This window comes from Podarcis vaucheri (genome assembly GCF_965113315.1).
Source record: "Podarcis vaucheri genome assembly, chromosome: 15".
NCBI lineage: Eukaryota > Metazoa > Chordata > Lepidosauria > Squamata > Lacertidae > Podarcis > Podarcis vaucheri.
In genome coordinates, this window is record NC_138753.1 from 12633839 (window position 1) to 12649263 (window position 15425).

The following is a 15425-nucleotide window of genomic DNA, read 5'->3' on the forward strand; positions in this document are numbered from 1 at the left end:
ATAGAAAGGGAATTCTGCAACACTGAGAAGGTCCTAACATATCAAAACACCACAGGCTTCACCCAGAGCTGGAATAATGAAGGCTTCCTTTGCTGGTGGATCTTAAAAGCCTAGGCAGGACAATACAGGGAGAGATTGTCTAGAAAACTAGATGCTAGGGATTTGTACGCAAGCTCTGAGACCATGAATTGGCAGCATAATTTAACTGGGTCCACGTTGCAAGGAAAAGGATTCCGACTAAACATTAAGGAAGAACTTCCCAGCAGTATGAGCGTTTGAAAGTGGGGAAGAATAACCTTGGAAATTGATGGACTTGGCATCCCTGCTAAGTGGCCCTCCCGTCTGATTTAAAGTGACCGGAGGGCCACTTAGCAGGGATGCTTGAGCAGATTTCCTGCATAGGGAAAGGGTTGGGCTTCATGACATTTCAGGTGCCTTCCAACTCCATGATTCTATTACCGTATTTTTCGCTCTATAAAATGCACCAGACCATAAGACGCACCTAGTTTTTGGAGGAGGAAAACAAAACAAAAAATATTCTGAATCCCAGAAGCCAGAACAGCAAGAGGGATCGCTGTGCAGCGAAAGCAACGATCCCTCTTGCTGTTCTGTCTTCTGAGATAGCTGCGCAGACTGCATTTGCTCCATAGGACGCACACACATTTCCCCTTACTTTTTAGGAGGGAAAAAGTGTGTCTTATAGAGCAAAAAATACGGTATTTCCCCCCACTGTGCTACAGATTTATTGACAGCATTTATATATCACCTTTGTAATCTTTATCCCAGGGTGGTGAAAATTAAGAGAGTCAATATGTACCACCTGCAGCCCTCCAGCTCCTGGAGGCCTTGTTCCCAAGGAAGCTTGCGACTCCAGCCTTTGCATGCTGTTATGCTACCAAGGGAGCCCCACACACTTGCATCACTGGGGCTTTGGAAGAACTGGCAGATCAAATCCATATCAGGCTTGTGATTTGGGCCAAGAGCTCGGGTACCCCACAATCGCACAAGCCTTTCCCTGACTCTAAAGGACTTCAAAGAGGTAACAGAATTTTTTTTAAAGCATCTCAAAGATTGCTTAGAAGTATTTAATAACTGGCAGTTTAGGCAGATTTCACAATTTACACGTGGTGGGGGAGGAGTGAGGAGATGGAAATACAATATACTTATTAGTTATAATACGATTAGTGTGTCCCGCAGGCAGCCAAGCATGAAAAAGGAGGAATGAGGTATAGCCATTAAGGACATATTACCAATATACAGATTAATTTAAACATTTTGGCAACAGTGTTTGTACAGCAAATAAGGTCCAAGGTGCTGTATTTTCTTTCAGAACAAGACTGTTACGCATACAAAAGAGCACTTTTTTCTGTTTTCAAGGTGCAGTTCCCAATGACCGCAAACTTCTCACGTACCATACAGCTGTCCTGTTGTTGCAATACAGATATGCTGGGGATGTCGTAAGCCTCCGTGAAGCAGGACACTGCGGCTCAAGCAGCCGGCAGATGCTTTGCGGGTTTGCTTAAAAGTTAATCCCAGCTCAACAGGGCTACTTCATCTCAATCATTTGTTGATCATGTTGTTGCACGAGAAAGAAGCTTGGATGGCCCCTCAATTTTTTATTTCAGTTAGCCAAACACACTCTGAACTTTGGTGGTCGGGGGTGGGGGTGGGTGGCATCCTGTATAAATGCTGTTTAAGTGTCAGAGCAGCCAGCTCTTCAGGCAACAGAATGCTTCCAGGAAGAAGAGGCCCAATCTCTCCCTATGTCCCACCCCCATGATGTTATTCTTCTTCCTGTTTCTACATCACCGATATAGCTTTGGGCCACACACAAACACGGAAAACTGCTTGAGCAGCAGCTGATGACGGCTGTTTGGGCTTAGGGGTACCGGCCGACCAGCTCTGCTCTGTGTCAGTTTTCAAAACTTGTGCAATGTACAAAAATTGTGAAATTTACAAGTGGACACTGTGCCCATTCTAAAGCGCATTGGGGGTTGTGCTAGGAGAGAGATTTTCAGGCTACAGCCTTTTATATACACACAACAACAAACTTTGGTTACGCATTCACACCTGCATTTCTACTTGTGTAAAATACTACATGGTGCTCTTTAAAGCCCTTCTGTTCTTTGCGACCTGGTTTTTGTGTTGAAAGACAGATAATCTCCAGCCCTTCCACAGAGGCAACGGAGCCCTCGCTAGCCGCTTTCTCAATGGGAACTCTCTCCACCCTATAGAAGCTACTTGAACTGGACAGAGGAAAAACTCCTCATCTCTGAAAGCATCCACCACCCACCCCAGTTTCTGGTCTTTTCACAATTCCAGAAATAGTCGTCCCCCCCCCCCCAGTGTAAAAAAGTCACTGTGGACAGATTCCACAGATGTTCACATACTGTGATTTACAAACTCCTCTCCAGAAGCGAAGTTTGTAAATCAATTGCCGGTGAGAGCATCACACCCCTTTCCTCACTCTGCATAGAAGCCCCTGCAGAAAAACACAACCCCACTTTGCTAAAACTGATGCATATTTTTAAAAATTGCTTAATCTGTCTCCTTTCCCACCCACCTAAAAATGTGGAACTCTAAAGGACAAGCCCACCTTCAAACAACTGCATAGATGTAGGTAAAGGGTTCAGTTTTAACGACACAGTAACATCACCCACAAATTCAAAGAGCTGGCCGCCCAGACCTGCATCCACCGGGGAACATTTTGGCATCTGAGAACGTTAGGCACCTGGGGGTTAATTCCTGTTATGAAAATCCTCAGAGCTGCAAACAGAAAGGCACCCACTGGCCATCACACAACCTGCAGCCCCCGGTCGTGCCCATCCAGCTGCACTTTCAGTTTGTGGAGCTCTTCAATCTCCCGGTTGTGGCGCTCGGTTTTGTGGCGGACGAGGGAGCGGTAGAAATGGATGGTGAAGACGACAAAGATGATCCCCACCGGGACCATGATGATGGTGGAGATGAGGGCTGCCTGCCACCCTGTGTGCTGGCTGGTCTTCTGGACGATGGCGGTGCCGTTTCTCAGCACGGAGTCCACGGGCAGGAACTTGATCCAGCACAGGAGGACGACCTCGGCGAGGAAGAGGAGGATGCCCAGGACAGTGGAAAAGCCCCAGGCCAGCTCAATGTAGGGGTGCATGCGCTCGTGGGGGGACTCGCTGATGGAGTTTAGGTTGTGGATGTTGCTCACGGCTTCCACGTTGGGGAGGATGCAGGTGCTGATGAGCAGGGCAAAGAGGTGGACAGCCACAAGGATGGTAGTGCAGGCACTGAAGGCAATCAGCAACATCGGGGGGTACTGGTACTGCATCTCTAGCTGGACCTCCACCATCGCCACCTGAAAAGCAACATCCGTGAGTCTTTGCTTGCCTCTACAAAACCCAGGAGAGAGTTGGCAGTAAATCACACCAGTCAAGTTGCTCTTTAATAGCATGAACACAATTAGCACAGACTGGGCAGAGCATTAGGCTTGATGAGCATGGCAGCTCATCCCTGGTAGGTCTTGCCTCATGAATCAGTTGCTGAGACTGATAGTCCCTCCAAGCAGTTGGAGACTGTGCCTGCATGCAGCCAACCTCTCCTCTGCCCTTTTCATGCCTCTTCTGGTTCTGGGATAGAAGTGGAGAGGGGAGCTTGTCACAGCAGGAGAGGGAGAAACCTGTGATTTGTCACCAGCCTGACTCATCTCTGCCTCTTGGCCTCCCTCCTCTCCTGTTTCAACTTCTGCCTCTGATTCTGGACATCTCTTTGCCACGGACTCTCCCAGCTCACTAGGCCCTGTTACCCCTTCAGCTTCCGACACCTCCTCTTCCCAGTCTTCTTCCTCTGACCACACATTGTCGTCCCACCACCAATCCCCGGGCTCTGAATCTTCTTCCCTTGGAAGTCCCCCTGCTGGTTCCTCCCACTATTCCTCTGCATCCAACCAGTCTGTGACAACTGCTAACCCACAAGAACAATCCACACAAGCAATTGTCATTCACGCAATGCATGAACTAACACGGACTTCACTGTCTTGGGACGTGGGGATGGCTCAGATGGTTTTAAAAAGGGGACAAATTAATAGGGAATAAATCTATAAACAGTTACTATTTAGAATGCCTATGTCCAGAGGAAGAGTATTTATTTATTATTATTTGTTATAAGTGGGACTTGATCATTATAAAAGTTGACAGGTGGTTTTTTTTCCATATGTGGTAGCTACACCCTCGAGGGCATTTCCTTTTTGGGAAAAGTGTTTTATGAAGCTGGTTTAATCACTAAGCAAAACACACCTCTAGATTCCAAGATCACCCTCTTTTCATTCCATGCCGAAGCTGTTCGGGATCTTTCAAATAATAATAAAAAGTGTATAACTTGTTTAATGACTGCAGCAAGCCTTATAATTATGAAATTCTGGAAGACTTTAAATATAGACCTTTTGAAAACTTGGCTGTCACAACTTCAGGATCTAGTTTTGATGGATAAACTAACTTCACACATGCAGGGAGGACCGAATGCACAGGCATAATAAAATCCAACACTTTATCTTTAATCTGGTGCAAATTTATTATGTACGCAATGCTGAAAGGACATGGCTACTGACCACCTGCAATGTGTGGTAATTTATGGAATGACGCCTTTATTCCATAAGTGAAATGACTCTTTGCACAGGATACTCGATTCAATTCCCCCTCGTTTTCCCCCCGCTGCGCAAAAGCCAGTCAATGCTTTTTTCTTTTCTTTTTTTCAATTTAAGGGGGCAAGGTTGCTAGCAAGCACAGATTTTGACAGGTTACTAAGACCAGACCAACTCAGTGCACCTCTGTGCTAGAGTGCACTTTCCGTTCACACAATGTTACAAGGAAGCCCAAGGTCCAGGCTAACTAACGCCTTGTGTGAATTCATCACGCGCTCTAGAACATTCCTGCATGTTGCAGGTTGCTGAGTTGGCACAGGGGTGCCTCAGTAGACATACAGAAAGGCTCCCTGAAATGGGGGGGGGTGTCCTAAAAACTACTCCACAATCGTGCCAGACCGAGAAACCATCTGGGTCAGGTCTCTCTGGGAAAACATTTTCTAAGTAGGTTAATTCAATATACAAATTAGCAGTAGTCTGCTACTTTTTGCATGAAAATACACACACACCCAGGCTCCAAAGAACATAGGAAAGTGCCTTATACTGAGTCAGACTCCTGCTCTATCTACCTCAATAGTGCCTGCACTGACTGGCAGCAGCTCTCCAGGTTTTTCCCAACTCTGCCTGGAGATGTCAGGGATTGAACCTAGGACATTCACATGCAAATCGTGGACTCCACCACTGAGCTTTTACAACAGCACATCTCAAGCAACACCCTCGGGTTTCCACTGCATAGACGTCTCCAAGGCATCCTCGTCGGCAGGCTTCAAGTTGATCTAACTTCTCTACCAGTAAGGCTTGCGCTTGCTGCAGGTGTAGCTTTGCACATTCTCAGGCAGGGAGATAAACATGGTGCTGGGGTTGCAGGTCACTGCAGCATCTCTCTTGCCATCCATGCCTTTTGGTCCTACCTGCACCGTAAGACAGCACTAGGGGCCTCCCCCTCAGAATGCCCACGGGGGCAGGATCACAAAAGGCTTAATATTCTTAGATAACATGACATGCAAAATGATGGCTGTTCCATGCTACTACAGCTGGACAGAAGCCTCCTACACTGCTTACGTTTCATTTTCTCTTCCCTTCCCTTCAGGACTGTGGCAGGGGAAGGAAGCTATGCCCTGCTCAGTTATCTATTCGTGCCAGATGGAAGGGGCCGATCAGAGCCGTTTCGACAGAACCGCCCCACCTTATTAAATTTCTATACTGTCCTCTACCCATAGATCTCAGGGCGCTTCACAACATAAGATCATAAAATACATAATGAAAACAAAAAAACCCCATACATTTTAGAAGGGGGTTGGACGCCAGTCAGCCAAAGGCAACTAAGGTCTAAACCCCTTTCAAAGCCCTCTCACTTGGTGTTCATAATGTGAGCTGAAGCCATCCAAAAGGCACAGGGAGCCAATTTTTTCAGGCACAGAAATGAAACTGACAAGCTGCTTATATTTCTACATTCAGGGGAGATGTATGCAAGAGCACCAGGAATCAGAGCTAGCCCTACCATTAGGTAGAGCAAGATTCAGGGTGGCTGATTTGGGGTGATACTAAAGGGCAGCAAATGATTAGCTATTTACCATTGTTGTACTGCATTTTTATTTTTACTGCCAGGACAGGAAATGGGAGAGGCGGTGGGATTTTCTAGCACAGGTGTTTAAAAACTTGACTAGCCTTAGGCGCATAGCTGTCAACTTTTCCCTTTTCTTGCGAGGAATCCTATTCGGAATAAGGGACAGCTGTGCTTAGGCACTATGCACCTTGACTGGGGTACCATCCGTTGCTCTGTTTCAAGCATCGAAATGCCCTGGACTGTTCCTGGGGGCAGGACAGCACTCTTCCAACAAATTACCACTTAGAATCATGGAACTATAGAGTCGCAAGGAACCATGATGGTCAACCAGTCCGACCCACTGCAATGCAGGAATCTTCTACCCAATGTAGGGCTTGAACCCAAGGCCCTGGAATTAAGAGTCTCATGCTCAGCTATTCACATGGTGTGATCGCAGATGTATGGGATTTTTTTGTATGCTGTAGGTTTTGTTTCTGCCTCAGGCTGCTTCTGATCCTGGGTCAGCATTAGGGCATTTGCATTAGCTAATAGCTGCAAGCGACAGACCAAATGGTTCAAAGATCAGAGCAGATTTTTGCAGACAAGCTGCTATGAAAACATACCATAGCAAATCCAGAGAGTAACGCAGAAGTCCGGCTGGAAGCTTTCAACTTGGCTCGGCTCAGGTACAATTTCCGCCATGAAAGGGCCTGGACGGAATGATGGTTGGATGTGACCAGCTCGAGGTAACTGCGGCGCACCCAGTCTCGGTAGTCCATGCCCTTAGCAGCCGGCTCAGTGCAACAAGTGGAAGCGGGAGGATCCACGGGGACATTTAACTCGGAACTCATGATGAAAGGCAAGCTGTGGGAAAGTTGAGGAAAAATCAGCATTGCAAACACCAGATACACGCCAGGCGCCGTGCGGAAGTCAAAGCAAAACGAGTCCTGGCTTGCAATCTAAAAGCACATGAGATTAGAGGAGAGGGTAGCTGGAGCAAAATGAGAAACTCCCCACAAGTTGGAGAGTGTAGGAAAGGGGGGGGGGAGAGAAAGGATGCAAAATATTCAACCGTCAGCCCAGGAACAGGAAAGAAATTTAAAAAGCGAAACAGTGCATGGATAGGTAAAACACAAGAAGGAAATGATGAGTTTTCAATAACTTGTGAGACAAAGAAGTCTGCAGAATATTTTAAGGAAGACAGGACAGGACAGGAAGCAGGGAGATAAGAAACAGCTCGGCCAACGGTGCATTTAATAACTACAAAGGCAGATAAAAAAAGAGCAAGATCATGAAGGGATTTAAAAGTTCAAGTGAGGAAGTTTACATTCTATCCTAAGCAAGAGAGAAAGCTGGTGAAGGGGAACACGTAGGCCACCTTCGCATGTAATGTTAAGCCAGATGTTAAGCCAGTGGTTTTTTGAGACTAAGCAGTGCTACGCTCTGCCCGGTTGCTCCCATTTCCCTTCTCCTCAGTCTGAGCGGAATAAACAAATCAAGAAGCTTCCCGTTACATTTGAACCAAGGATCACGGTCACACTTGCTAGTCAACCTGGAGCCCACAGCTTGCTGTTGCCTTGCTGGTCCTGGCAGGAGGAACAAAGAGGAAAGGGGTGAGGTTTCTTACCTTTTAGGCAGCTCCCTCTTGCTCCCTCTCACCCATACACCTCCTTTTCCTTTTATTGTTCCTCAACCACTCATCCTTGTCCAAACACTCTCATTCTGCAAAAAACTACTGCCAGGAGATATGCAAACGTAGCTGTCTGTGGAGCAGCGCTGTTTGCATAATGAGAGCAGAATGTGGGGGTGGAAGGTTCGGCAAGAGAGAGGAAGAGCGTTTGCTCAACCCCCAGTTTCTCTGAGCAGGTTCTCTAGAATCCCTCTTCCCTGCCATTCTACCCCAGAGTTTAAAAATCCCAAGTTGCTAAGCGATATGTTGGAGCAAAGGCATTTAGTCTCCCCCCCCCCCCGCGCCTTGTGCAAGGATTGGTTCTTTAAAATTCAATGCTCGCACCTCAAAACATTAGTATTTGCTCCAAGTATTCAAAGCCTCCTCCCCTTTTCCATCTACTTATATGGTGGAAATGGAGAAAGCTTTCATTCATGAGCCACAATTTTAGAAAAAGAACTGTGTGTGTATGTGTGAAAGAGACGAGAGAGAGAGAGAGAGAGAGAGAGAGAGAGAGAGAGAGAACTCAGAAAAGAATTTAAGCTCAAGGTAATAAAGACTACAGTGAGATGGACCTCACTCACTTATAAAACACCGTTCAAACAGAAAATCAGATGTGAAGGCTGCAAGGTTGGGAGTTCTATAGTAGCCCCACGGGCATGATCAAATAATATTACTAGCTTCCTTACACCCCAAATTATGTATTTGCCCCAGAGATGCAACACGAAGATAGCCACAATACTGTATAGGAAGAATCCTGTACTCTGTTACTTTTATGAAGTATTGGTGCATTCATTTTCCCTGAAGCACACTAATTTCATTTATAGAACTGATCTTCCACTTTTCAGCTTGGAAGCTCTCAAGAGGCTCACCAAAGGCAAACATATTTAACATGAAAGATTTAAAAAATTTAAAGCATTCCCAAGGACAGTTTGGAGTACACTATTAGAAATACCAACGACCTTTTTTGGGGAGGGGGGGACAAGGAAGGTGTTTGCTTGGTGCCTAAATGAAGAAAACAACGCTGATGCTGGCCAAGGGTCCCCACGGAGGGAATTTCAAAAAGAGGAAGCGTTGCTGAAATTGCTCTGTCTATATTTGAGGGGGATAACTAGGGCAGGGTCCCAGGTTCATGTAGGGGAGAGATTCAAGAGCGCACTGGTAAATTTAGGCTTGTGTAATTAAAACAGATCAAGCTTTGTGCAAGCAAATCAGAACGAATGCTCAATAAACAGGTCACCTGGGTGAGCTCAGAGAAGTCAAGGTAGTGCATGAGGGGCTGGAAGTTGCCCTGTAGGTATGCTGGGTACCATCAATATTTGCCACATCTTTGGCCTCTTAGATGCTGCTCGGCACAATCCAATCCCTGCACCACAACAGCTACCTTTATTTGGAAGAAAGGACTTGAGTGATATCAATAAAAAAGGAATGTTTTATAGATAAGAACATCCAGTTCAGCATCCTGTTCTCACAGAGAAGAAGAGTTTGGATTTGATATCCCGCCTTTCACTCCCCTTCAGGAGTCTCAAAGTGGCTAACATTCTCCTTTCCCTTCCTCCCCCACAACAAACACTCTGTGAGGTGAGTGGGGCTGAGAGACTTCACAGAAGTGTGACTGGCCCAAGGTCACCCAGCAGCTGCATGTGGAGGAGCGGGGAAGCGAACCCAGTTCACCAGATTACGAGACTACCGCTCTTAACCACTACACCACACTGGCTCTCGGCCAACCAGAAGTTTCTGGAAAACCAACAAGCAGGACCTGGGTGCAACAGACCTCTCCAGAGGCATAGCTGGGGGGGGACGGGGGGGCACTGGGTGCCACATCACGGGGGGGGGGGCAGCACTTACCATGGGGCGTGTAGTGCACCCAAGCCATGAGTCTCTCCTGGGAGTGATGCAGCGGTCCTGGTGCCTGCAGGCTCCATGCTGCCCGAAACGGCAGCGTGGGGCTTGCTTCTGCCCACTGCCTCCCCCACAGCTGCCCTACAGCTGAGGTCAAGGCTCCACACAACAAGCCCTGCCTTGGCTTGCTCTGCCCAGTGGGTAGCTTGCCCTGCCCCCATGGGCAATTCATCCTGCCCCCGGGTACCCGAGTGACTAGCTACGCCTCTGGCCCTCTCCCCACTTGTAAATCTTAGCAACTGATGTTTAGAGGCATACCGCCTCCAAATGTGGAGACAGAACTTAGCTATAAATTCTACCCTGCTCTTTTCAATGACCGCACCTAACAAAAGCCCACTGTTCTCTTCTGGGAATAATTCAATGAACTGCTGACAACCTATTATGCCCTAATGGCTTCAATCCAACATACCTTAAAAAAGAGATTGTGAACCTGTGTCTGTAAGATGTCTTGGACTTCCAAAGGCATCATAAGACGAGTCATGCTGGATCGGATCAAAGCTCTGACCAGTCCAACATCCTGTACTCACAGTGGCCAACCAGATGCCTATGGGAAGCCCAGAAGCAGGGCAGGAGCGCAATAGCACACTCCTCAACCAATATGGTCAATAGTCAAGGAGGAGTAGTTCAAGCAACATCCAGAGGGCTGCAGGTTCCCCAACTCTGCCTTAGACTGTCTTCTCCAATACCCCCGTTCTCATCTCCAAGCTCTGCAAAAGGTGACCTCTGAATGGTCCTACTGGTATATCAGGTTTGCAAAGGGAAGAAGAGAAATATGATCAGTAGCTTCCTCCAGGTTTCCTTCCCCCTGGAGACTCACTGAAGTCCAAGCATGATCACCACCTAGAAGTGTTACTAAACCTCCGTTTGAGGATCACAAAGATCACCAAGATCTAGGATCACATTTGCAGTAAAGGATCACAATCAAGGATGAGCTTTCAGGAAGATCACAGCCAACTTAGAAAAGAGCAGATAAATTTCTATGAGTTTTGTTGCGTTTTATTGTGTTCTAATGCACAGCCCACTCCTACGCTTTTGAAAGGCTATAAACTGAAATAGTGTGGGGAAGCTGCTACAGCAGGGACTGTCAATCGTTTTAGCCTCAAGGAGTGGGTGCCCTATCTCAGTGGGCATGACTAGCAGAAGGTGTGGCAGTGGCTGGAGCCAATGTTGTCATTTACACACACACGCACATTCACACACACTCCAATAGAGTGATTACAGACTGTGGCATTCCCAGGTAGGCTTACATAATGCAAATATGTATTAAAAATATGTTTGCCTGATCATCCACATAATGACTACCAAAAGGGCATCTTCATGCCTTCTCCCTCATGGATTTAATTTTATTACATTTATAGCCTACATTTTCTCCAATAAGCTCAATGCTCTCCTCAACTCATCTTATGATCACAACATTCCTGTTAAGTTGCATGAGGGTGAGAGTTAGTAACTCGCCTGATGTCACCCAGGGAGCTTCATGGCCGAGGGTAGATTCGAACCTTGGTTTCCCAGGTGCTAGCCTAACATTTTAACTGCTATTGGGTTATTGGATCCTAATTTACATTCAATACAAGAACCTTTAAGACATCACCTCCTCTCGCAATCTCAACTTACTCCACCAACCCCTGCAAAATGAAGCGGCAATACCAACTCACAGACTATATACTTTACAAAGCCGGAGGCTGGAAGAACATCAGATTATCACAAATTATTCATTGACTTGGAATAAAAAGCCTACCCTGATGTTGAGAATGCAGCCTCTGCTAAGTCTGGGCCCCCGCTGTAATTCCATGGGCTTTGGTGGGCGTTGCCTTGGAGAGAGCATTTGGTCTCGCCACAAGTCATGTCAGCAAAGCACTCCGAAGAGGGGAAGTGCTTTAGGAGTGCTGGCTGATGCTGGGTTTGATCTTGTTTGTCATCTCTGCTTCAAAGGCAGCAGGGGGAAAGCCTTACATCTCTTTTCTTTCCCCCAAGAGCAGTGAACAATGTAAGCAAGGGGAGAGGGAGGGGGGGGGGGAAATATCCTTGTATGCACCAGACTCAATCTTCTTTTTCCTTGAATTAGTTTTTCAGTGCATAGTCTCTCTCTCCCCCCCCCCCAGCTATAGAGGGGGAAATGGGGGAGGAAAAGCCCATGAAATGAAGGAGGTACAATCTGTAATATTTCCATGCAAAGCTTGAATTTGTCTTTGCATGCTTCCCGTAAATTTCACTCCATCTCTTTTCTCATCAAATCAGAGGTCCTTTCTTAGTACCCCTCTCTTGGGACCCCTTCTTCATCACCCCACGGACATTTGCAGGACATCAGTGAATCTCTGTTCTCTCCCTTCCCCCCTTCCCCTAACCGCCACTACTCCAGAGTTTTCAAATAATCTATTTTTTTCTTCCTATTTGTGCTGCCAATAGGAGACCAGCTTCCTATCTGTCTAAGAGCAACTGTTCCCTGAAAGATCATTCTTCCAGATTCCTCTGTTCTTCCTCACTCCACCCCGAGAAGTGTGTTCATTTCTTCCTCCCGACCCAATAGCCTTGCAGGGCAGCAAACCGTATCAAATTTGGCTGAATCAGATATACATGCCCCTTCTTCCATGTCTCCCGCAGATCTCCCTGCCCCCAGCCTTGTTCTTATGCATTCAGAGGCTGCCCTGTGGCACAATCGAGAGTGAAATCTTTTGTTCCAAGCAGATCGATGGATGCAGAGCCACTGCTAAGAGGACGGTTAGCTCTAGCACTGTTTAGCTGGTGACGGAGGGTGCATGATGAGTCATTGGAATGAGGCCATGATCTATTACTCACGTAGAAAAATGCAGGTTCATCGTAATGTCTGAAATGCAGCACATTTTGTTTCCTGCCAGAAACACACAAATTGGGAGGCAGTAATGCTTCTGAATGGGACGTGGGTGGCGCTGTGGGTTAAACCACAGAGCCTAGGACTTGCTGATCAGAAGGTCGGTGGTTTGAATCCCCACGACAGGGTGAGCTCCCATTGCTCAGTCCCTTCTCCTGCCAACCTAGCAGTTCGAAAGCACGTCAAAGTGCAAGTAGATAAATAGGTACCGCTCCAGCGGGAAGGTAAACGGCATCTCCGTGCGCTGCTCTGGTTCGCCAGAAGCGGCTTAGTCCTGCTGGCCACGTGACCCAGAAGCTGTACGCCGGCTCCCTCGGCCAATAAAGCGAGATGAGCGCCGCAACCCCAGAGTCGGTCACAACTGGACCTAATGGTCAGGGGTCCCTTTATCTTTTAACTTTAGTGCTTCTGAATACCCGTTGCTGGAAACCACAAGAAGGGGTGGAGTGCTCTTGTGCCCGAATCCTGCTGTTGGGTTTCTCAGAAGCATCTGGTTCACCACTGTGACAACACGAAGCTGGGCTACATAAGACACTGGCCTGATCCAGCAGCCTATGTTCTTAAACTGAGTAAGCAAAATGCACATAGCCGTGGAAGCCACTCCACTGTGCAGAAAGAAAAAGGGGGAAGTTGATGTCCAGCAGGCATCTCTCCCCTGTCGCTCCTTCAGTGGGGTGAAGGTGGATGGCACCATGCCTGGAATCTAGGGTGGTACCTTTTCATTGATGAAGTGAGAGAGTTAAAGATGCACTGAATACTCTTCCATGGAAATCCATAGGAATTAAAAGCATTTCATACGTGGACTATGCTGTGTTTACACTTTGAGCTCTCCTCCCTCTCTCATTTGACACACATGAACACCTACTAGGCCAAATGAAGGTCTTCTGTTTGTCAAGCATTAAATGGCACCACCTGTGCTCTCTTACAGCTGGCTAAAACTCTGTCCCTGAATGAATGAATGAATGAATGAATGAATGTTTATTATTACAGTTAAACAGCCCGCATAGTAAAACCTGAATCTCAGCATATATTTTTACATGAACGTTATGTCCCTGAACATGTGCTGCAGCTGTGCCAATGCCCGCTTTTCCCACCTTTCAAATCCATCATCAGAAAACCACCTTTACCCACATGGCTTTTGGCTTGACCCTTTAATACCCACCCCCATCTGTAACTGAGCTTTGATCATGACTCGCCCTCATATGGCTCCTCATATCTCTCAATACTTCCCCTATTGTCTTAAATACCTCCCCCTATTGTGGTGTAGTGGTTAAGAGCGGTAGTCTCGTAATCTGGGGAACCGGGTTCGCGTCTCCGCTCCTCCACATGCAGCTGCTGGGTGACCTTGGGCCAGTCACACTTCTCTGAAGTCTCTCAGCCCCACTCACCTCACAGAGTGAGAATGTGAGCCGCTTTGAGACTCCTGAAGGGGAGTGAAAGGCGGGATATCAAATCCAAACTCTTCTTCTTCTTCTTCTTAAATACTTCCCCTATTGTTTTAAATAACAAAATCCTTCAAGGCAACAACCTGCATATTTTTGTCTACAAAATTCCATAAGGCAACCTGTAGCCCTCCAACTCCCATCTGCCCCTGCCAAAAGTCAAGGTTGGAGCGAGCTGTACACTCATGATGTATACTGATGCCCTCGGGAAGAGCACTATCAACATAATGAAGACTTACAAAATTATATAGGAAGAAACAAACATGTCTCTGCCCCCAAGGAGTTTACAATCTTAGGGTGGTACTCAGTGCTAGCTCTTCCTCAGAGTAGACTCACTGAAGTCATCATGGACATGACTAAGTTAGGACCATTACTTTCTATAGGTCTACTCTGAGGAGGACTTAGTTGAATACAACCCTTGTAGTGCAAAATGTGCATTTACTCAGAGGTAAGCCCCCACAGTGTCTGGGTGGGGGCTTGGCGATACATTATATCCACATTATTTACTATGCATCATTTCACACTGCATTGCACTGTATGGATATGCTGCACATAGAATACACACATGCTGTTAAGATTTGGTTGGTGAGGTTTGTCACTAGTCCAATCCCTGCCCTGACTCTCCTCTCCTGACTCTTCTGTCAACAATCAAGATCTTAGGTATTGAAAGCCCTTTTAAAAAACGTCACTAGTGAATCGGGGAGAAGTGACACGCGTCCCACGCCATGACGGATCGTATTCCACAAACGTGCAATATGGTGGAGCCAATTATTATTATTATTATTAAACCTCTTTATGCGCCTATATTATTATTATTAGATACTTTTGGTTTGTTTTAAGCCGTTTTCAATATTGTGCTTTCCTAGGAATGCTGTGCTTTAATTGTAACCCGCCCTCGGAACTTGGGGGGGGCGGTGAGGGGAGGGAAATAAAATAATAATAATAATAATAATAATAATAATAATGGCAATCAATCAATCAATAATAATAGCAATATGCAAATGAGCAGCTCCCCATCGCGAGGCGTCTCCCCGAAGTCCAGCCCTCCTGCCGACTTACCCCACAGGCAGCAGCAGCAGTAGCAGCACCAGGAGGAGCAGCAACGCCGCCCCAGCCCCACTAACGCCGCCTTCGCCGCTGCCAAGGCAACGCCAGGGTCCCGCCACGTGATCGCTCTGGAGTAGTGAGCACGTGACCAAGTCTCTTCTCTCCCTGCCGCCCCTCAGACAGGTCTCGATTCCCGGCAGGCGAGAAGAGTCAGGAACGAGCGCGTGTTGCAAGAAGGGGTTTCATGTTTTTCGTTTTTCATTAGAGAGATAAACATATATACTCTCTGCGTGTATACATATACAGTGAGAGAGAGATACATATACATATATACACATACACATATACAT

At 46.9% G+C, this 15425-nt stretch overlaps 1 protein-coding gene across 3 annotated transcripts; it reads right to left on the reverse strand.

The window, feature by feature from the left end:
* Nucleotides 1-1067: 1067 nt before the first annotated feature.
* Nucleotides 1068-15191, reverse strand: ORAI2 (ORAI calcium release-activated calcium modulator 2). 3 transcript variants are annotated; one of them, XM_082201567.1, is made up of 3 exons: nt 15088-15191; nt 6791-7031; nt 1068-3340 (listed from the first exon to the last, which is right to left on the reverse strand). In XM_082201567.1, exons 2-3 carry the CDS (start codon nt 7016-7018, stop codon nt 2795-2797), a joined length of 774 nt encoding a protein of 257 aa, XP_082057693.1. In that variant the 5' UTR covers nt 7019-7031; nt 15088-15191; the 3' UTR covers nt 1068-2794. The 3 variants fall into 3 exon arrangements, with proteins under 3 accessions (XP_082057693.1, XP_082057691.1, XP_082057692.1); XM_082201565.1 differs by lacking the exon at nt 15088-15191 and adding an exon at nt 11477-12654; XM_082201566.1 differs by lacking the exon at nt 15088-15191 and adding an exon at nt 7795-8139.
* Between the last annotated feature and the right edge of the window lie 234 nt (nt 15192-15425).

What these genes read in the sequence shown, in the direction of transcription:
- ORAI2 (XM_082201565.1), bottom strand. Translation starts at nt 11,583, where the DNA reads ATGACTTGTGGCGAGACCAAATGCTCTCTCCAAGGCAACGCCCACCAA. An exon ending in GCTGCATTCTCAACATCAGG is followed by an intron (nt 7,032 to 11,476) that starts GTAGGCTTTTTA and finishes ACTTTCCCACAG; the next exon opens with CTTGCCTTTCATCATGAGTT. An exon ending in TACTCTCTGGATTTGCTATG is followed by an intron (nt 3,341 to 6,790) that starts GTATGTTTTCAT and finishes GTTGCTTTTCAG; the next exon opens with GTGGCGATGGTGGAGGTCCA.